Source organism: Pristiophorus japonicus, chromosome 3 (assembly GCF_044704955.1).
Source record: "Pristiophorus japonicus isolate sPriJap1 chromosome 3, sPriJap1.hap1, whole genome shotgun sequence".
NCBI classification, from domain to species: Eukaryota; Metazoa; Chordata; class Chondrichthyes; family Pristiophoridae; genus Pristiophorus; species Pristiophorus japonicus.
Genome location: NC_091979.1, coordinates 103,196,716 through 103,218,508, shown reverse-complemented (window position 1 = coordinate 103,218,508; position 21,793 = coordinate 103,196,716). Strand labels below are relative to the sequence as shown.

Below are 21,793 nucleotides of genomic sequence, written 5' to 3'. Positions count from 1 at the left end.
AAAAAAAATGGACCTTACACCCCAATTCTATGCGGAAAATGCAATCTTGGGCCGATTGGGCGGTTCTTAAAAAAAAATGGGTGGTAATTACTAAAATTTAGACCGAGGCTGCGGGTTCGGCCGAGGAGGGGGTAAAACACAAAAAATATTTTTTCCAAAAAACAGAAAATAAAAAAATCAGAAAACATTCTCAGGACCCTTTTCAACTTAATCACTGTAAAAGAATTTTTAAATAATAATTAAAAACCCATTAACTTACCTTTTTTGCAGGGCTATTTACCTACCACTGCTTCTCGTGCGCATTATTTTTCTACGTACCTACAGCTCACTGCTGAGTCAAAACTTGGGCGATAGTGGTCATTGGACGGTGCATGCGACGGTCCACGCCCCAGCGGTACTTCAAAACCGCCAGCGGAACTCTTCATGGAAATTTTAGCCGACCCGGTTTTTGTCCAGACAGACCAATACCACTGAGAAATCGGGCGAAGATGCAGTGCAAATTCTATCCTATGTCTTTATACAGGCATAAAATAAATAGTAGAGTTCCAAATGTTTAACTCTTGGGGCAACATGGTGGCACAGAAGATTGTGGACATTTTGCCAAATGGCATGTTCCCAATGCATTATTACTATTTAATGGGAGAGTAGAGGCCTGGCATTTCTATCACTTAAAAGTTTGCTCATATAATTGGCTGAAGAATATTAAATGACATAATAAAACATAATTGGAGAGAGAAAATAAATTGCAACAATTAAAAATGGTGAAGGAAAATATTTAAAACTTATCGATTGTAATATGTTAATATACAGAATAATAACATCTACCAGCCATTTCTCCTAAAATTAAATAGCAGACAGTTAAATCGTGTTGCTGAAGCTCAGTGGCTTTTTGCTCACCAATTTTTTTCAATAAAAGTGATGGCACTTCAACTTCAATCCAAAACAGAGCACGTTCTGCAATCGGAAATTATTTGCCAGACGTTATTCATTTGAAGGAGCAGGAGAGAAAAGGTGAATAGAAATGGCTTTCTTCTGTATGTGTTCTTTTCATATAAAAGTTAGCAGATCTTATAGACTGTTGTATTTAAAATATCTCTGAGCACCTCAATTTTCTCAACAGTTGAAGGATATATCGAAAGTAGGACCAAAGCAGGTGATTTCAGTCCCAGTTCGATATCATTGTCGAAGTTTTTGTCTGTTGGCTTCTAAGTATTGAGCAGTTGCCTTTCATAAGTGAGCATGGATTTTGTAGTATAGGCCTGCATTATTTGTTTGATATAGAAACATAGAAACATAGAAAATAGGTACAGGAGTAGGCCATTCGGCCCTTCGAGCCTGCACCACCATTCAATAAGATCATGCATGATCATTCACCTCAGTACCCCTTTCTTGCTTTCTCTCCATACCCCTTGATCCCTTTTGCCGTAAGGGCCATATCTAACTCCCTCTTGGATATATCCAATAAACTGGCATCAACAACTCTCTACAGTAGAGAATTCCACAGGTTAGCAACTCTCTGAGTGAAGAAGTTTCTCCTCATTTTAGTCCTAAATGGCTTACCCCTTATCCTTGGACTGTGTCCGCTGGTTCTGGACTTCCCCAACATTGGGGACATTTTTCCTGCATCTAACCTGTCCAGTCCCGTCAGAATTTTATATGTTTCTATGAGAGCTCCTCTCATCCTTCTAAACTCCAGTGAATACAGGTCGAGTCGATCCAGTCTCTACTCATATGTCAGTCCTGCCATCCCGGGAATCAGTCTGGTGAACCTTTGCTGCACTCCGTCAATAGCAAGAACGTCCTTCCTCCGATTAGGAGACCAAAACTGAACACAATAATCCAGGTGAGGCCTCACCAAGGCCTTGTACAACTGCAGTAAGACCTCCCTGCTCCTATACTCAAATCCCCGAGCTAAGAAGACCAACATACCATTTTCCTTCTTAACCTCTGCTATACCTGCAAGCCAACCTTCAATGACTGATGTACCTTGACACCAAGGTCTCATTGCACCACCCCTTTTCCTAATCTGCCGCCATTCAGATAATATTTTGCCTTCATGTTTTTGCCACAAAAGTGGATAACCTCACATTTATCCACATTATACTGTATCTGCCATGCGTTTGTACACTCACCTAATCTGTCCAAGTCACCCTGTAGCCTCTTAGTGTCCTCCTCATAACTCACACCGCCACCTAGCTTAGTGTCATCTGCAAACTTAGAGATATTACACTCAATTCCTTCATCCAAATCATTAATGTATATTGTAAATAGCTGGGGTCCCAGCACTGAGCCCTGCGGCACTCCACTAGTCACTGCCTGCAATTCCGAAAATAACCCGTTCATCCTGACTCTCTGCTTCCTGTCTGCCAACCAGTTCTCTATCCACATCAGTACATTACCCCCAATACCATGTGCTTTAATTTTCCACACCAATCTCTTGTGTGGAACCTTGTCAAAAGCTTTTTGAAAGTCCAAATACACCACATCCACTGGTTCTCCCTTGTTCACTCTGCTAGTTACATCCTCAAATAGTTCTGGAAGATTTGTCAAGCATGTTTTCCCCTTCATAAATCCATGCTGACTTGGACCGATCCCTGTCACTGCTTTCCAAATGCGTTGTTATTTCATCTTTAATAATTGATTCCAACATTTTCCCCACTACTGATGTCAGGCTAACCGGTCCATAATTACCCATTTTCTGTCTCCCTCCTTTTTTTACATTAGCTACCCTCCAGTCCATAGGAACTGATCCAGAGTCTATAGACTGTTGGAAAATAATCATCAATGCATCCACTATTTCTAGGGCCACTTCCTTAAGTACTCTGGGATGCAGATTATCAGGCCCCAGAGATTTATCGGCCTTCAATCCCATCAATTTCCCTAACACAATTTCCCGCCTAATAAGGATTTCCTTCTGTTCCTCCTTCTCACTAGACGCTCGATCCCCTAGTATTTCCGGAAGGTTATTTGTGTCTTCCTTCGTGAAGACAGAACCAAAGCATTTGTTCAACAGGTCCGCCATTTCTTTGTTCCTCATTATAAATTCACCTGAATCTGACTGCAAGGGAGCTACGTTTGTCTTCACTAATCGTTTTCTCTTCATATATCTATAGAAGCTTTTGCAGTCAGTTTTTGTGCTCCCAGCAAGCTTCCTCTCATATTCTATTTTCCCCCTCCTAATTAAACCCTTTGTCCTCCTCTTATAAAATTCTCCCAGTCCTCAGGTTTGCTGCTTTTTCTGGCCAATTTATATGCCTCTTCTTTGGATTTAACACTATCCTTAATTTCCCTTGTTAGCCACGGTTGAGCCACCTTCTCGTTTTATTTTTACTCCAGACAGGGATATACAATTGTTGAAGTTCATCCATGTGATCTTTAAATGTTTGCCATTGCCTATCCACTGTCAACCCTTTAAGTATCATTCGTCAGTCTATTCTAGCCAATTCATGTCTCATACCATCGAAGTTACCTTTCCTTAAGTTCAGGACCCTAGTCTCTGAATTAACTATGTCACTCTCCATCTTAATAAAGAATTCTACCATATTATGGTCACTATTCCCCAAGGGGCCTCACACAACAAGATTGCTAATTAGTTCTTTCTCATTACATATCACCCAGTCTAGGATGGCCAGCTCTCTAGTTGGTTCCTCGACATATTGATCTAGAAAACCATCCCTAATACACTCCAGGAAATCCTCCTCCACCGCATTGCTACCAGTTTGGTTCGCCCAATCTATATGTAGATTAAAGTAGATTAAAGTACGATAACTACTGTACTTTTATTGCATGCATCCCTAATTTCTTGTTTGATGCTGTCCCCAACCTCACTATTACTGTTTGGTGGTCTGTACACAACTCCCACTAGCGTTTTCTGCCCTTTCGTATTCTGCAGCTCCACCCATATAGATTCCACATCATCCAAGCTAATGTCCTTCCTTACTATTGCGTTAATTTCCTCTTTAACCAGCAATGCTATCCCACCTCCTTTTCCTTTCTGTCTAGCCTTCCTGAATACCCCTGGATGTTGAGTTCCCAGCCTTGGTCACCCTGGAGCCATATCTCTGTGATGCCAATTATATCATATTTGTTAATTGCTGCCTGCGCAGTTAATTCCTCCACCTTATTACGAATACTCTACGTATTGAGGCACAGAGCCTTCAGGCTTGTCTTTTTAACACACTTTGCCCTTTTAGAATTTTGCTGTAATGTGGCCCTTTTTGATTTTTGCCTTGGGTTTCTCTGCCCTCCACTTTTACTTTTCTTCTTTCTATCTTTTGCTTCTGCCCCCATTCTATTTCCCTCTGTCTCCCTGCATAGATTCACACCCACCTGCCATATTAGTTTAACCCCTCCCCAACTGCACTAGCAAACACTCCCCCAAGGACATTGGTTCCGCTCCTGCCCTGGTGCAGACCGTCTGGTTTGTACTGATCCTACCTCCCCAAGAACCGGTTTCATTGTCCAGGAATTTGACTCCCTCCCTTCTGCATCACTCCTCAAGCCATGTATTCATCTGAGCTATCCTGAAAATCCTACTCTGATTAGCACGTGGCACTGGTAGCAATCCTGAGATTATTACCTTTGAGGTCCTACTTTTTAATTTAACTCTTAGCTCCCTAAATTCAGCTTAAAGGACCTCATCCCATTTTTTACCTTTATCGTTGGTACCTATCTGCACCATGACAATTGGCTGTTCACCGTCCTCCTCCAACATGTCCTGCAGCCACTCCGAGACATCCTTGACCCTTGCACCAGGAAGGCAACATACCATCCTGGAGTCTCCATTGTGGCCGCAGAAACATCTATCTATTCCCCTTACAGTGGAATCCCCTACCACTATAGCTCTCCCACTCTTTTTCCTTCCCTCCTGTGCAGCAGAGCCACCCACGGCACCATGAACTTGGCTGCTGCTGCCCTCCCCTGATGAGTCATTCCCCCCAACAGTACCCAAAATGGTGTATCTCTTTTGGAGGGGGATGACCGCAGGGGACCCCTGCACTACCTTCCTTCCACTGCTCTTCCTGTTGGTCACCCATCCCCTATCTGTCTGTGTAACTTTTACCTGTGGTATGACCAACTTACTAAACGTACTATTCACGGCATCCTCAGCACCGCGAATGCTCCAGAGTGAATCCACCCGCAGCTCCAGTGCCGCAATGCGGTCTGTCAGGAGCTGCAACAGGATATACTTCCTGCACATGTAGTCGGCAGGGACACTGGAAGCATCCCTGACTTCCCTCATAGCACAGGAGGAGCATGTCTGGGCTCTCCTACCATGACTTAACCCTTAGATTAACTTAATTTGGCAACAATGTCAAAGGTTACCTACTGATAATGAAATCAAAAGAAAAAAAAAAGATTAAATACTCACCAATCCACCAACCAATCACTTACCCGCTTGGCTGTGATGTCATCTTTTGATTTCTTTCTACTTCTTTGTTTGCCTTCTGCCCCTGCACCTGCACCAGCTAGCCTCTCCAAAGCCTCCTCCGAACTCCCGCTGGCTTATTATACTTATTATATTTTGTGCTGTCTATATTTTAATGTACTGGCTATCACAGAGACATGTAGAGGAATCATTTATATTTAAATTTTACACTGGAATTCTATGATGGGAAAAACCTGTCTTGGCACCATCCAGTGACCTGTTAATATGGCCAAACCCCCCTCCTACCCAGTGGTTTCAAAATGCCTGATAAAATGGCGAGAGAATAAAGAAAGCAAAATAAACATGATTTTTTTTTAAGTAGTCAAAGGATTGGAGCTCCTGACTTACTGGATGGTTAACTTTGCATCATAGGCCAGGAAAGCTCCAACTGAACAACGTGTTGTCTAGTTTCGTATAATTTATCAGGCATTCATGTGAAATAAAATTTAAATATTGACCAGCAAGTGATTTTCTTCGATCTTTATTGGATTTTCACCATTGTGAATTGCTTAAACTAGAACTAAACTATAATGTTAAATAACACATTTACTTTACATCATAACCCATAATTTTGAGAAAAATCCACTGAATAAAGCTTAGAATTCACAAATGATAAGTTACTGTGCACAGTGTATTTGTTGTATTCATTGTAAAACTTACATAACTTTGAAAAAACATTTCTTGAGTATGGCCTATTAGCATCCTTTTATTGCGAGAACATTTTAATTTGTGTATATTTTCTTCTTTTCTGTACCCACTCAGAAAAAGATAACAATATATACAACTTCACTAATAGTCAGTATTATACTGTGATGCTTGAGTGTGCACTGTCATTATTATAAGCAGCTGAACAGATCATTTATCTTTTTTCTGTTCATTGTGTATCAGCAAAGGAATGGCACTTTTTCTGAGTAATGGTTTTAAGATAGATTTCTCTGAATTGCATGAGAGCAAAGAATTATTCATTGCATACAGTATGGATTAATGCAGCACTGTGAGTAAATACCACATGATATAGCAATATTTATTTAAGCTGAGTGAAACTAATTTGTGTTCAGATAAGCAGAGAGATTATAAGAGAATATGGACTTAATATCATAAATGTGTGCAAATTGATTGCCATGTTTCCCTACATCAGAACATTAACAATACTTCAAAAGTACAACTTCACTAACAGTCAATATTATTGATTGTGAAGTGCTTTGGGATGCCCTGAGGTTCTGAAAAGTGCTGTATAAATGCAAGTGCTATCTTGAATTCTGTACAAATTTCCTTTTTGAACATGCCAAATCCTGCACTAATGCTTGCGCAAAAAGATCCTTCCCATTTCTTTTGCTGTACTAAAAAGTTAATTTGAAGCTCTGGAATATTTATTTGCTTTTTCTCAAACATTTCCAATGATACAAAGTGTCTGCAGTGTTCCGTAGTACATTAGCTGAGATGCTTATTATCAACAGTAGCATGTTCCCAAAGGACACTAATGGTTTTTCATCAAATTGAGGAGAAACACAAAGCTTTGCCATATTATCCATTCAAAAGCAAATGAGAAAGCTGTGCTGTGCATCAAAAAATACTTAATCAATTTTGGAGTCTTGAAACAAGAATCAATCTGAACATTTTCTGAGACATACTAGAAATGACAGAATGTGGCAATCAGTGATGTATTGGAAAATTAGCCAATAAATGGAGGTGTTTTGAAATTGGTAGCAGCTAATACACATAATACTTATTTTTGGTATAAGTTTCAGGTAAGTGAGTCTTCTTGAAATTTGAATTTAACGGCATACTGCCAATATAATAGAATACAGTATAATTCATCTAGACTCCAGTAGCTGCTGTAATGTTCAGAAATGCAGTCCCGGTTAAAGAAATCAAATTAATGTGCTTTTAAAAAAATATGGAATGGAGGGAAAAAATGAGATCTCTTCACAGGATGAAAGGAAAATAAAATGGTTACATTTTTGAACCTGAAACTTAAAGTTGTGCGAATTATTGTTATATTTGTTTCCATCATAGTGAAATAGAATGCACAACCTTTGGCAATTACAGGTGTCCTTGATGTTATAAACGCGAGCTTATCCAAAACTCTGCTGCCTGTTCACCTACCATCTGTGTTCACTGACCTACATTGGCCCCCCAGTCTGGCAACACCTCGATTTTAAAATTCTCACCCTTGTTTTCAAATCTCTCTATGGCCTTGCTTCTCCTTATCTCTGTAACCTCTTACAGCCCTCCGAGATCTCTGTACTCCTCCAATTCTTGCGCATCCCTGATTTTAATGGTTCCACCATTGGCAAGCGTGCCTTCAACTACCTAGGTCCTAAGCTCTGGAATTCCCTCCCTAAACTTCTCCGTCTCTCTACCCCGCTCTCCTCCTTTAAGACGCTCCTAAATACCTATTTCTTTGGCCAAGCTTTTGGTAAAGTGCCTTGGGACATTTTACTATTTTAAAGGCACTATATAAATGCAAGCTGTTGTTATAAAGTAAATGCACTTTTTAAATACATTTCTAGGCTCATTGCTTTCTTCTTCCCCCACAATTCACCAGAGATTAACGCTGCGACACGTAAACAGTAATCAGTGTCTGGATGAGCCATCTGAGGAAGATAAAATGGTTCCTACCATGAAGGACTGCAGTGGAATCCAATCACAACAATGGGTGCTCCGCAACATGACCCTGAGTGCCTAAAGGTGGAAGAAAATTCTCTGATGCATCAATTTCTTCAGCGTTCCTACAGCTAATCTTCACTTTGTATTTCTTTTAATATAAAATCTATGAAGAAATCTTGGTCTTTTGTGATCGATCCTTAGTGAATTAAAAAAAAAATTGGGAGCTTTTGACTGAACAGTTGGAAATACATTAGGGATTGCTCTTTTCTCAACAACATGGCATGGCTGCACATGCCCACTCTTAATTTGCATTTACTTTGGTAGAAAGCACATTAGAAACTATAAATAGCATGATGAGTGCTATTGCTAATACTATAAAAAAAACTTTAAATGCATCAGTTGATAAATGTCCTCACAGTCTTAAAAGTAACTGCACTGAAAACCAGATTACACAATAATGTCAGTATAAAATCACTTGGAAATTGATATGTGGACAGATGCCTTAAAAGAATAGTTCAAATACAATAAAGGTATTCTAGGAGAACAAAAACAACCCAATTACTGTTCTAAATGTTTGGATTAGCCCATCACTGAAGTTAATCTGAATGTTGTTTACTACCTTGTGGTAGGTTTTAAATGGTAGAGTACCAGAAACTGATCGAGTCACTATTGATTTTTTTACAGCTGTTAAGCTAACATAATAGATTTAATGTTACGACAGCTTTTGTGGCTACAGGGAATATATTATTGATACTTTTTGGAAATGTGAGTAACAATTATAGAAACATAGAAAATAGGTGCAGGAGTAGGCCTTCGCGCCTACACCACCATTCAATAAAATCATGGCAGATCATTCCCTCAGTATTCCTTTCCTGCTTTCTCTAAATACCCCTTAATCCATTTAGCTGTAAGGGCCATATCAACCTCCCTCTTGAATATATCCAATGAACTGGCATCAACAACTCTCTGCGGCAGGGAATTCCACAGGTTAACAACTCTCTGAGTGAAGAAGTTTCTTATCATCTCAGTCCTAAAAGGCCTGCCCCTTATCCTTCAACTGTGTCCCCTGGTTCTGGACTTCTTCAACATTGGGAATATTCTACCCGCATCTAACCTGTCCCATCCCGTCAGAATCTTATATGTTTCTATGAGATACCCTCTCATCCTTCTAAACTTCAATGTATAAAGGCCCAGTCGATCCAGCCTCTCCTCATATGTCAGTCCAGCCATCCCGGGAATAAGCCTGGTGAACCTTCGCTGCACTCCCTCAATAGCAAGAACGTCCTTCCTCAGATTAGGAGACCAAAACTGAACACACTATTCCAGGTGAGGCCTCACCAAGGCCCTGTACAACTGCAGAAAGGCCTCCCTGCTCCTATACTCAAATCCTCTAGTTATGAAGGCCAACATAATATTTGCCGCCTTCATCGCCTGCTGCACCTGTATGCCAACTTTCAATGACTGATGAACCATGACACCCAGGTCTCGTTGCACCTCCCCTTTTCCTAATCTACCGCCATTCAGATAATATTCTGTCTTCACATTTTTGCCCCCAAAGTGGATAGTCTCACATTTATCCACATTATACTGCATCTGCCATGATTTGCCCACTCACCTAACCTGTCCAAGTCACCCTGCAGCATCTTAGCGTCCCTCTCACAGCCCACTGCCTCCCAGTTTAGTATCATCTGCAAACTTGGAGATATTACACTCAATTTCTTCATCTAAATCATTGATCTATATTGTAAAGAGCTGGGGTCCCAGCACTGAGCCCTGCGGCACTCCACTAGTCACTGCCTGCCATTCTGAAAAGGATTTGTTTATCCCGATTATATTACCCCCAAGACCATGTGCTTTGATTTTGCACACCAATCTCTTGTGTGAGACCTTGTCTGAAGCCTTTTGAAAGTCCAAATACATCACATCCACTGGTTCTCACTTGTCCACTCTACTAGTTACATCCTCAAATAGTTCTGGAAGATTTGTCAAGCATGTTTTCCCCTTCATAAATCCATGCTGACTTGGACCGATCCCTGTCACTGCTTTCCAAATCTGCTGCTATTTCATCCTTAATAATTGATTCCAACATTTTCTCCACTACTGATGTCAGGCTAACCAGTCTATAACTACCCGCTTTCTCTCTCCTCCCTTTTTAAAAAGTGGTGTTACATTAGCTACCCTCCAGTCCATAGGAACTGATCCAGAGTCGATGGAAAATGATCACCAATGCATCCACTATTTTTCGGGCCACTTCCTTAAGTACTCTGGGATGCTGAATATCAGGCCCCAGGGATTTATCGGCCTTCAATCCCATCAATTTCCCAAACACAATTTCCTGCCTAATAAGGATATCCTTCAGTTCCTCCTTCTCACTAGACCCTTGGTCCCCGAGTGCTTCCAGAAGGTGATTTGTGTCTTCCTTCGTGAAGACAAACCAAAGTATTTGTTCAATTAGTCTGCCATTTCTTTGTTCCCCATAATAAATTCACCTGAATCCGACTGCAAGTGATCTACTTTTGTCTTCACTAATCTTTTTCTCTTCACATATCTATCGAAGTTTTTGCAGTCAGTTTTTATGTTCCCGGTAAGCTTCTTCTCATGCTCTATTTTCCCCCCTCTGAATTAAACCCTTTGTCCTCCTCTGCTGAATTCTAAATTTCTCCCAGCCCTCAGGTTTGCTGCTTTTTCTGGCTAATTTATATGCCTCTTCCTTGGATTTAACACTATCCTTAATTTTCCTTGTTAGCCATGGTTAAGCCACCTTCCCCGTTTCATTTTTACTCCAGACAGGGATGCACAATTGCTGAAGTTCATCCATGTGATCTTTAAATGTTTGCCATTGCCTATCCACCGTCAATCCTTTAAGTATCACTCGCCAGTCTATTCTAGCCAATTCACGTCTCAAATCATCGAAGGTACCTTTCCTTAATTTCAGGACCCTGGTTTCTGAATTAACTGTGTCACTCTCCATCTTAATAAAGAATTCTACCATGTTATGGTCACTCTTCCCCAAGGGGCCTCGCACAACAAGATTGCTAATTAGTCCTTTCTCATTACACATCATCCAGTCTAGAATGGCCAGCTCCCTAGTTGGTTCCTCGACATATTGATCTAGAAAACCATCCCTAATACACTCCAGGAAATCCTCCTCCACCGCATTGCTACCAGTATGGTTAGCCCAATCAATATGTAGATTAAAGTCACCCATGATATCTGCTGTACCTTTATTGCATGCATCCCTAATTTCTTGTTTGATGCTGTCCCCAACCTCACTACTACTGTTTGGTGGTCTGTACACAACTCCCACTAGGATGTTCTGCCCTTTGGTATTCCGTAGCTCCACCCATACAGATTCCACATCATCCAAGCTAATGTCCTTTCTTACTATTGCATTAATTTCCTCTTTAACCAGCAATGCCACCCACCTCCTTTTCGTTTCTGTCTATCCTTCCTAAATGTTGAATACCCCTGGATGTTGAGTTCCCAGCCTTGGTCACCCTGGAGCCATGTCTCCGTGATGCCAATCATACCCGTTAACTGCTATCTGTGTAGTTAATTCATCCACCTTATTCCAAATACTCCTCGCATTGAGGCACAGAGCCTTCAGGCTTGTCTTTCTAACACACTTTGCGCCTTTAGAATTTTGCTGTAATATGGCCCTTTTTGCTTTTTGCCTTGGGTTTCTCTGCCTTGCACATTTTTACTTTTCTTCTTTCTATCTTTTGCTTCTACCCCCATTCTACTTCCCTCTGTCTCCCTGCATAGGTTCCCATCCCCCTGCCATATTAGTTTAACTCCTCCCCAACAGCACTAGCAAACACTCCCCCGAGGGCATTGGTTCCGGTCCTGCCCAGGTGCAGACTGTCCGGTTTGTACTGGTCCCACCTCCCCCAGAACCGGTTCCAATGTCCCAGGAATTTGAATCCCTCCCTTCTGCACCACTCCTCAAGCCACGTATTCATCTGAGCTATCCTGCGATTCTTACCTGGGTAAATATAGGGAAACAAATTAGAGACCATGCTGAACTGGTGAGATATTCAATAAATAAACTGTAGTTAATTTGCATCTGAATGCTATTTGAATATCAGTCGGTGGTTAGTGAGAATATTCAATCACAACATAGATTATTGGAAAGTAGAATATATCAGAATGTATTGCTGACAGTTTTATATTTTTAAGTGGGATCCCTGTTTGTAGGTTGTGAATTTTGGTATTAATGTATCAACATTTCTGATTTAAGATTACATTTTCAAAAGAAACATAAGAATTTTAAGACAACTGAATATGTGGTGTAATAAAACTGAATTGTCCAATTAAAAAGCTATAACTATTTTTAGGTGACACCATTGCAATGGCCAACTATGGTAGGTAATAGACTAAAGCCATCCCTTGCATATTTTGTTTTGATGTCACATTAAGTCTGAGTTTTGAATGTTTATGATGTAACCTGACTCATACATGCTATGTTTTGGATCTGGTTGACAGCAGGTTTTTAAAAGGTTGTCTTCCTCAGAGAGCCGTAGGATGAAGCCGTTTCAACCTATACAGCATGTGTAATATCAAGTGCTGCCATACCAGCTAATCTGAAAAGCTTGGCCAGTGTTCATATCATATGTACTTTGTTGCTTCTTTAGCAATAGCCTGCAGATGCTGTAATTGTATTTTTTGCTGTAAATTGAGCCATTTGTACATTTTTGTAGAAATTAAATTTTATGAACAATTCCAGTATAATTTCATTGTGTTTTAATAATTATCATTTACAGAACTTGGCTGCAAATGGCATTTACATTTTTACAATGAAATGCAAGAGTCAATGCTCAAAAGTTTTTTTATTATAATATAAAATCTTTCTTTTATTCTGCAGTAAAGTGAAGAGAAACAACTACTTTTCAGCTTAGGCTCTCTGAACAGAAAAAGCTAGTAGCTACCATGAGGGACAAAAAGAGAATTAGATCAATTTAGTTTAATTCAACTTTTGCTTTGGTTTGGTACTTCAGTTTGAGGGGCTACATGCAGATTGGGTGCTTCCGGAAATGTAGGGGACAAAAATTCATAGAATTATAGAAGGTTACAGCATGGAAGGAGGCCATTTTGGCCCATCGTGTCCATGCCGGCCATCAAGAGGCTATCCAACCTAATCCCACTTTCCAGCTCTAGGTCCGTAGCCCTGCAGGTTGCGGCACTTCAAATGCACATCCAAGTACTTTTAAAATGTGGTGAGGGTTTCTGAGTTCCAGACCCCCACAACCCTCTGGTGAAGAAATTTCCCCTCAAATCCCCTCTAAACCTTCTACCAATTACTTTAAATTTATGCCCCATGGTTGTTAAGGGAAATAGGCCCTTTCTATCCACTATGTCTGGGCCCCTCATAATTTTATACACCTCAATGAGGTCTCTTCTCAGCCTCCTCTGTTCCAAGAAAAACAAATCCAGCCTATCTAATCTGTCCTTATAGCTAAGATTATCCTTTTCCGGCAACATCCTCGTAAATCTCCTCTGTACCCTCTCCAGTGCAATCACATCCTTCCTGTAATGCGGTGACCAGAACTGCATGCAGTCCTCCAGCTGTGGCCTAACCAGTGTTTCATACAATTCAAACATAACCCTCTTGCTCTTGTATTCTATTCCTCGACTAATAAAGGCAAGCATTCCGTATGCCTTCTTAACCACCTTATCTACCTGGCCTACCAGGTTAATAAGGTATCTGTCGTACCTTGTAACAGTCAATTCATGAATATCCTTCACAGAGAACTAGGTTCAAATCTATCCTCTCAGCTAGGGATGGTAATGGTGCAAAAAGTACAGAGTGAGGGTGGGAGTGTGGAGGAAGAGAGACATCCCACCATGCACTGTGTCGAGGAAACTCAGCCCCTGTGTTTTCTCCAGGTGGTAGAGAGCTAAGTTAACATCCCATTTCCAAACAGTGTAGTGTGGTGGATGCCTTTTAGCTCCGTTTATGACTTGCATGTCACTAAGCAAGTCAAGGCAGCATTTGACCGAGTGTGGCATCAAGAAGCCCTAGTAAAATTGAATTTAATGTGAATCATGGGGGGAAACTCTCCACTGGCTGGAGTCATACCTAGCACAACGGAAGATGGTTGTGGTTGTTGGAGGCCAATCATCTCAGCCCCAGGACATTGGTTCCTCAGGGCAGTTTCCTAGGCTCAACTATCTTCAGCTGCTTCATCAATGACCTTACTTCCATCATTAAGTCAGAAGTAGGGATGTTCGCTGATTATTGCACAGTATTCAGTTCCATTCGCAACTCTTCAGATAATGAAGCCGTCCATTCCCTCATGCAGCAAGACCCAGACAACATTCAGGCCTGGGCTGATAAGTGGCAAGTAACAATCGTATCATGCCACACAAGTGCCAGGCAATGATTATCTCCAACAAAACGCTAACCCCTACCCCGAGACATTCAATAGCATTACCATTGCCAAATCTCCCACCATCAACATCCTATAAGAAATAGGAGCAGGAGTGGACCATTTGGCCCCTCGAGTTGCTCCGCCAATCAATAAGATCATGGCTGACCCTAGGGGTCACCATTCACCAGAATCTTAACTGAACCAGCCACATAAATACTTTGGCTACAAAAGCAGGTCAGAGGTACTGGGTATTCTGTGGCGAGTGCCTCACCTCCTAAACTACCCAATGCCCTTCCAACATCTACAAGGCACAAGTCAGGAATGTGATGGAATACTCTCCACTTGCCTGGATGGATGAGTGTGGCTCCAACAACACTCAAGAAGGTTGACACCATCCAGTACAAAGCAGCCCACTTGATTGGCACAACATCCACCACTTTAAACATTCACTCCCTCCACCACTGGCACACCGTGGCTGCAGTGTGTACCATTTACAAGATGCAGCAACTCACCAAGGTTTCTTCGACAGCACCTCCTAAACCTGCGAATTCTGCCACCTAGGACAAGGGCAGCAGGTGCATGGGAATACCAACACCTGCAAGTTCCTCTCCAAGTCACACACCATCCTCATCAGGGGAGGGCAGCAGCAGCCAAGTTCATGGCACCATGGCTGGCTCTGCTGCACAGGAGGGCAGGAAAAAGAGTGGGAGAGCAATAGTGATTGGGGATTCAATGGTGAGGGAATAGATAGGCGTTTCTGCGGCCGCAACCGAGACTCCAGGATGGTATGTTGCCTCCCTGGTGCAAGGGTCAAGGATGTCTCGGAGCGGGTGCAGGACATTCTAAAAAGGGAGGGAGAACAGCCAGTTGTCGTGGTGCACATTGGTACCAACGACATAGGTAAAAAAAGGGATGAGGTCCTACGAAACGAATTTAAGGAGCTAGGAACTAAATTAAAAAGTAGGACCTCAAAAGTAGTAATCTCGGGATTGCTACCAGTGCCACGTGATAGTCAGAGTAGGAATCGCAGGATAGCACAGATGAATACGTGGCTTGAGCAGTGGTGCAGCAGGGAGGGATTCAAATTCCTGGGGCATTGGAACCGGTTCTGGGGGAGGTGGGACCAGTACAAACCGGACGGTCTGCACCTGGGCAGGACCGGAACCAATGTCCGAGGGGGAGTGTTTGCTAGTGCTGTTGGGGAGGATTTAAACTAATATGGCAGGGGGATGGGAACCAATGCAGGGAGACAGAGGGAAACAAAAAGGAGGCAAAAGCAAAAGACAGAAAGGAGATGAGGAAAAGTGGAGGGCAGAGAAACCCAAGGCAAAGAACAAAAAGGGCCACTGTACAGCAAAATTCTAAAAGGACAAAGGGTGTTAAAAAAACAAGCCTGAAGGCTTTGTGTCTTAATGCAAGGAGTATCCGCAATAAGGTGGATGAATTAACTGTGCAAATAGATGTTAACAAATATGATGTGATTGGGATTACGGAGACGTGGCTCCAGGATGATCAGGGCTGGGAACTCAACATCCAGGGGTATTCAACATTCAGGAAAGATAGAATAAAAGGAAAAGGAGGTAGGGTAGCATTGCTGGTTAAGGAGCAAATTAAGGCAATAGTTCGGAAGGACATTAGCTTGGATGATGTGGAATCTATATGGGTAGAGCTGCAGAATACCAAAGGGCAAAAAACGTCAGTGGGAGTTGTGTACAGACCTCCAAACAGTAGTAGTGATGTTGGGGAGGGCATCAAACATGAAATTAGGGGTGCGTGCAATAAAGGTGCAGCAGTTATAATGGGTGACTTTAATATGCACACAGATTGGGTTAACCAAACTGGAAGCAATACGGTGGAGGAGGATTTCCTGGAGTGCATAAGGGATGGTTTTTTAGACCAATATGTCGAGGAACCAACTAGGGGGGAGGCCATCTTAGACTGGGTGTTGTGTAATGAGAGAGGATTAATTAGCAATCTCATTGTGCGAGGCCCCTTGGGGAAGAGTGACCATAATATGGTGGAATTCTGCATTAGGATGGAGAATGAAACAGTTAATTCAGAGACCATGGTCCAGAACTTAAAGAAGGGTAACTTTGAAGGTATGAGGAGTGAATTGGCTAGGATAGATTGGCGAATGATTCTAAAGGGGTTGACTGTGGATGGGCAATGGCAGACATTTAGAGACCGCATGGATGAACAACAACAATTGTACATTCCTGTCTGGCATAAAAATAAAAAAGGGAAGGTGACTCAACCGTGGCTATCAAGCGAAATCAGGGATAGCATTAAAGCCAAGGAAGTGGCATACAAATTGGCCAGAAATGGCAGCGAACCCGGGGACTGGGAGAAATTTAGAACTCAGCAGAGGAGGACAAAGGGTTTGATTAGGGCAGGGGAAATGGAGTATGAGAAGAAGCTTGCAGGGAACATTAAGAAGGATTGCAAAAGTTTCTATAGATATGTAAAGAGAAAAAGGTTAGTAAAGACAAACGTAGGTCCCCTGCAGTCAGAATCAGGGGAAGTCAAAACGGGGAACAAAGAAATGGCGGACCAATTGAACAAGTACTTTGGTTCGGTATTCACTGAGGAGGACACAAACAACCTTCCGGATATAAAAGGGTTCGGAGGGTCTAGTAAGGAGGAGGAACTGAGGGAAATCCTTATTAGTCGGGAAATTGTGTTGGGGAAATTGATGGGATTGAAGGCCGATAAATCCCCAGGGCCTGATGGACTGCATCCCAGAGTACTTAAGGAGGTGGCCTTGGAAATAGTGGATGCATTGACAGTCATTTTCCAACATTCCATTGACTCTGGATCAGTTCCTATGGAGTGGAGGGTAGCCAATGTAACCCCACTTTTTAAAAAAGGAGGGAGAGAGAAAACAGGGAATTACAGACCGGTCAGCCTGACATCGGTAGTGGGTAAAATTATGGAATCAATTATTAAGGATGTCATAGCAGTGCATTTGGAAAGAGGTAATATGATAGGTCCAAGTCAGCATGGATTTGTGAAAGGGAAATCATGCTTGACAAATCTTCTGGAATTTTTTGAGGATGTTTCCAGTAGAGTGGACAAGGGAGAACCAGTTGATGTGGTATATTTGGACTTTCAGAAGGCTTTCGACAAGGTCCCACACAAGAGATTAATGTGCAAAGTTAAAGCACATGGGATTGGGGGTAGTGTGCTGACATGGATTGAGAACTGGTTGTCCGACAGGAAGCAAAGAGTAGGAGTAAATGGGGACTTTTCAGAATGGCAGGCAGTGACTAGTGGGGTACCGCAAGGTTCTGTGCTGGGGCCCCAGCTGTTTACACTGTACATTAATGATTTAGACGAGGGGATTAAATGTAGTATCTCCAAATTTGCGGATGACACTAAGTTGGGTGGCAGTGTGAGCTGCGAGGAGGATGCTATGAGGCTGCAAAGTGACTTGGATAGGTTAGGTGAGTGGGCAAATGCATGGCAGATGAAGTATAATGTGGATAAATGTGAGGTTATCCACTTTGGTGGTAAAAATAGAGAGACAGACTATTATCTGAATGGTGACAGATTAGGAAAAGGGGAGGTGCAGCGAGAGCTGGGTGTCATGGTACATCAGTCATTGAAGGTTGGCATGCAGGTACAGCAGGCGGTTAAGAAAGCAAATGGCATGTTGGCCTTCATAGCGAGGGGATTTGAGTACAAGGGCAGGGAGATGTTGCTACAATTGTACAGGGCCGTGGTGAGGCCACACCTGGAGTATTGTGTACAGTTTTGGTCTCCTAACCTGAGGAAGGACATTCTTGCTATTGAGGGAGTGCAGCGAAGGTTCACCAGACTGATTCCCGGGATGGCGGGACTGACCTATCAAGAAAGACTGGATCAACTGGGCTTGTATTCACTGGAGTTCAGAAGAATGAGAGGGGACCTCATAGAAACGTTTAAAATTCTGACGGGTTTAGACAGGTTAGATGCAGGAAGAATGTTCCCAGTGTTGGGGAAGTCCAGAACCAGGGGACACAGTCTAAGGATAAGGGGGAAGCCATTTAGGACCGAGATGAGGAGAAACTTCTTCACCCAGAGAGTGGTGAACCTGTGGAATTCTCTACCACAGAAAGTTGTTGAGGCCAATTCACTAAATATATTCAAAAAGGAGTTAGATGAAGTCCTTACTACTCGGGGGATCAAGGGGTATGGTGAGAAAGCAGGAATGGGGTACTGAAGTTGCATGTTCAGCCATGAACTCATTGAATGGCGGTGCAGGCTAGAAGGGCCGAATGGCCTACTCCTGCACCTATTTTCTATGTCTATGTTTTCTATCGCCATTCCTTCATCGTTGCTGGGTTAAAATCCTGGAACTCCCTCCCTATCAGCACAATGGGAGTACCTTCACCACAAGGAATGCAGCAGTTCAAGGCTGCGGCTTGCCACTACCTTCTCGAGGGCAATTAGGGATGGGCAATAAATGCTGGCCTTGCCGTGAATGAATTTTAAAAACCTCCCAGGCCTCATTTGGGTCAGATCCTACATATCATAACATAATCCAGTTTAACTCAGTATAGACACTAATAACTTCTCAGGTCTGACCTCAGCATTGTCTCAGGACAATTAAACAATGTTTACTCAGTTGCAGAGCAGTGTCATGCTGACTATTATTTATAAATCAACTGTATCCTACCAGGTATGTTGCCAAGAAAAGGTGGGGTCATTCATCTCATATCCAGAGGTGATCCAACTGTGGAGGTGCTTGCAGAGCGGGAAGGAGGGCCTTTTTTCTTCAGATGGATGACAGCCATGCCAAATTAGCCAGCAGCAGTGGAGAGAGGTGGCTGGGCAGCTAAGCGCCAGAAGCATTGGCCCCAAGTTTCCACATGATTTGCTCCTGATTTTTAGGAGCAACTGGTGTAGAACGGAGTATCTTAGAAATCGGAATTCTTGTCATTTAGTTTGCTCCAGTTCCAGTCAGTTAGAACAGTTTCACTTTGGAACAGAATTTTTTTTTCAAAAGGGGGCGTGTCTGGCCACTTACGCCTGATTTCAAAATTTCGTCAGTGAAAACTTACTCCAAACTAACTTAGAATGGAGGAAGTGAAGATTTTTGTATGCTCGAAAAAACCTTGTCTACACTTTAGAAAATCAGGCATAGGTTACAAATCAGGCGTAGGGAATGGTGGGGGGCGGGGTTTAAAGGGAAGTTTACAAACATTAAACACTTCAGTTTTACAAATAAAGAGCCATCATCAATAATAAATGATAAATACATCAATAAATCAACCAATAAATCAATCAAAAAAAATTAATAAGAAATAAAAAAAATTTTTAATCAATAAATAAAACATTTTCTACTTACCGACTGCAGCACCGGGAGCCCTCCAACAGCGTGCTGGGATGCCCCTCCCCCCCCCCCCCCCAGTGTGTCTCTGTCAGTGTCTCTATCTCTCTGTCTGTCTGTCTGTGTGTGTCTCTCACTCTCTGTCTGTCAGTGTCTGTGTTTCTGACAGTGAGGGGAGGGGGAGGAGGGGGGTAGAGGGAGAGAGGGGGGGAGCAGAGGGAGGGAAGGGGGAGGGATGGGGAGAAGGTGGAGGGATGGGGGAGAAGGGGGAGGGGGGGAGAAGGGGATAAAGGAGATGGGGGGAAGGAGATGGGGGGGAAGGAGATGGGGGGAGATGGGGGGGGGAAGGAGAAGGGGGAGGGAGGCTGAAAGGGCCGGGCCCGAGACTTTGGGCAGGGCCCGTCCCCAGCACCAGATTTACAGGTAGGAGGCGTGGGTCGGATCGGGGGGGGGTGGTGGGAGGGAGGTCGGTTCGGTTCGGGTCAGGGGGAGGGAGGGAGAGGAAGGTCAGGTCGGGGGGAGGGAGGTCAGGTCGGATCCAGTCCGGGGGCAGGGGGGAGCGGGAGTCGGCTCGGATCCAGTCAGGAGGCGGGGGGGACCGGGAGTCGGGTCGGGTCCAGTTGGGGGGGGCGGGGGAGCGGGAGTCGGGTCGGGTCCAGTCAGGAGGCGGGGGGGGAGCGGGAGTCGGGTCGGGTCCAGGAGGCGGGGGGGAGCGGGTGTCGGGTCGGGTCCAGTCGGGGGGGGGGGGGGAGCGGGAGTCGGGTCGGTGTCGGGTCCGGGGGTGGGGGGCGGGCGGGGGGAAGCGGGAGTCAGGTCGGTGTTGGGTCCGGTCCGGAGGCGGGAAGCGGGAGTCGAGTCGGGTCAGCAGGAAGCAGGAGCTGGCCGTGGGAGGAGCCTTATTCACGCAGCCCCAGTGAGGCCATTCGGCCAGGGCTAGGGGCTGCGTGCTTCGGGCCCCTCCCACACAGTTTCGGGCGCCTGGAGCTACTGCACTTGCGTGCCCACTGTAGCACATGTGCAGAGGTCCCGGCACTGTTTGCAGCGCAGGGACCTGGCTCCGCCCCCTACAGCTCCTGCTGCGCTGCGCCGAGGGCCAGAGGACCTGCAGGGAGGTGGAGAATCTGGAGGTTTTTTTAGGCGCACTTTGTGGCGTGAAAAACGGGCGTCCAGGTCGGGACTGCGCCGTTCTAGGCACGGCTCGAAACTTGGGCCCATAGTTCCTAGGAACTGACTGCAGTGTAGGAAGATATTTAATGATCTTACAAGGATTGTCATGACAAGACTTATCTTCGCATCTCTCTTACTCTCTACACAGCTGGTCAACACTCTAGCCACAGCATAAGCAATATTTCCCTGCCCCGCTTCACAATCCTCCCCTCCAATCACAATGGGATACTTCACTACACCTCCTTCTGCTTGCACTCACAAACACCTGCTGCTGTCCTCACAACTACTTCTCCCTCTTATCCACACTTGCTGCTTCTCCCTCTCAGCCGCTCACTATGCTAAGCTGCCTCACCCATCTTCAAAATGCTTCGATAGGGCACACACTAATCTATTCACACACTTCTTACAATTTTCTATTAAAAGGATCTACCACTTGACTCAAGCGAGCACTCAGGCCTCCCTGTGGTAGGCACTGAAGAAGATAGGCATGGCCACATGGTTGCTGGGAACAGGGTGGTATGTTACCAGATCTTTGAGGGCAGCCTTCTTGGAGGTCGCTGGCGAGCACCATTGCTTTGTCGTTGGCTGCAAATTCCGGGCCATTGCTTGTTAAACTGGGTATAAACTGAACTTTCAATTCAAAAAAATTAAGTAGGGATAAATCATCTCAATGCTCATTTAATCAATATAATGAATGCCTAATTGATTTTATTTTTTAAGTTGGCTTTAAAGTTGTTCTTTTAGGTAATATAGTTGTTGCTGCATATGTCAGTTTCTACAACATGGCCAATTTTAATAAAGATGAGTGTAAGAAAAGCATTTTTACAGGCTTTCTATTAAATACTGTTAGCATCAGCTAAGATTCCCTAAACCTTGCTTAGTGAGTGCACCCTTGATGAATACCAC

At 43.6% G+C, this 21,793-nt stretch overlaps 1 protein-coding gene across 1 annotated transcript in view; it reads left to right on the top strand.

Moving 5' to 3' along the window:
- The window catches only part of galnt13 (polypeptide N-acetylgalactosaminyltransferase 13), an 899,812-nt gene extending 891,651 nt beyond the window's left edge, over positions 1–8,161 (top strand). The window contains exon 12 of the mRNA XM_070875629.1: positions 7,977–8,161. Coding sequence (XP_070731730.1) covers positions 7,977–8,117 — 141 coding nt within the window. The 3' untranslated portion in view covers positions 8,118–8,161. The remainder of the gene's footprint in view (positions 1–7,976) is intronic.
- Positions 8,162–21,793: the final 13,632 nt, after the last annotated feature.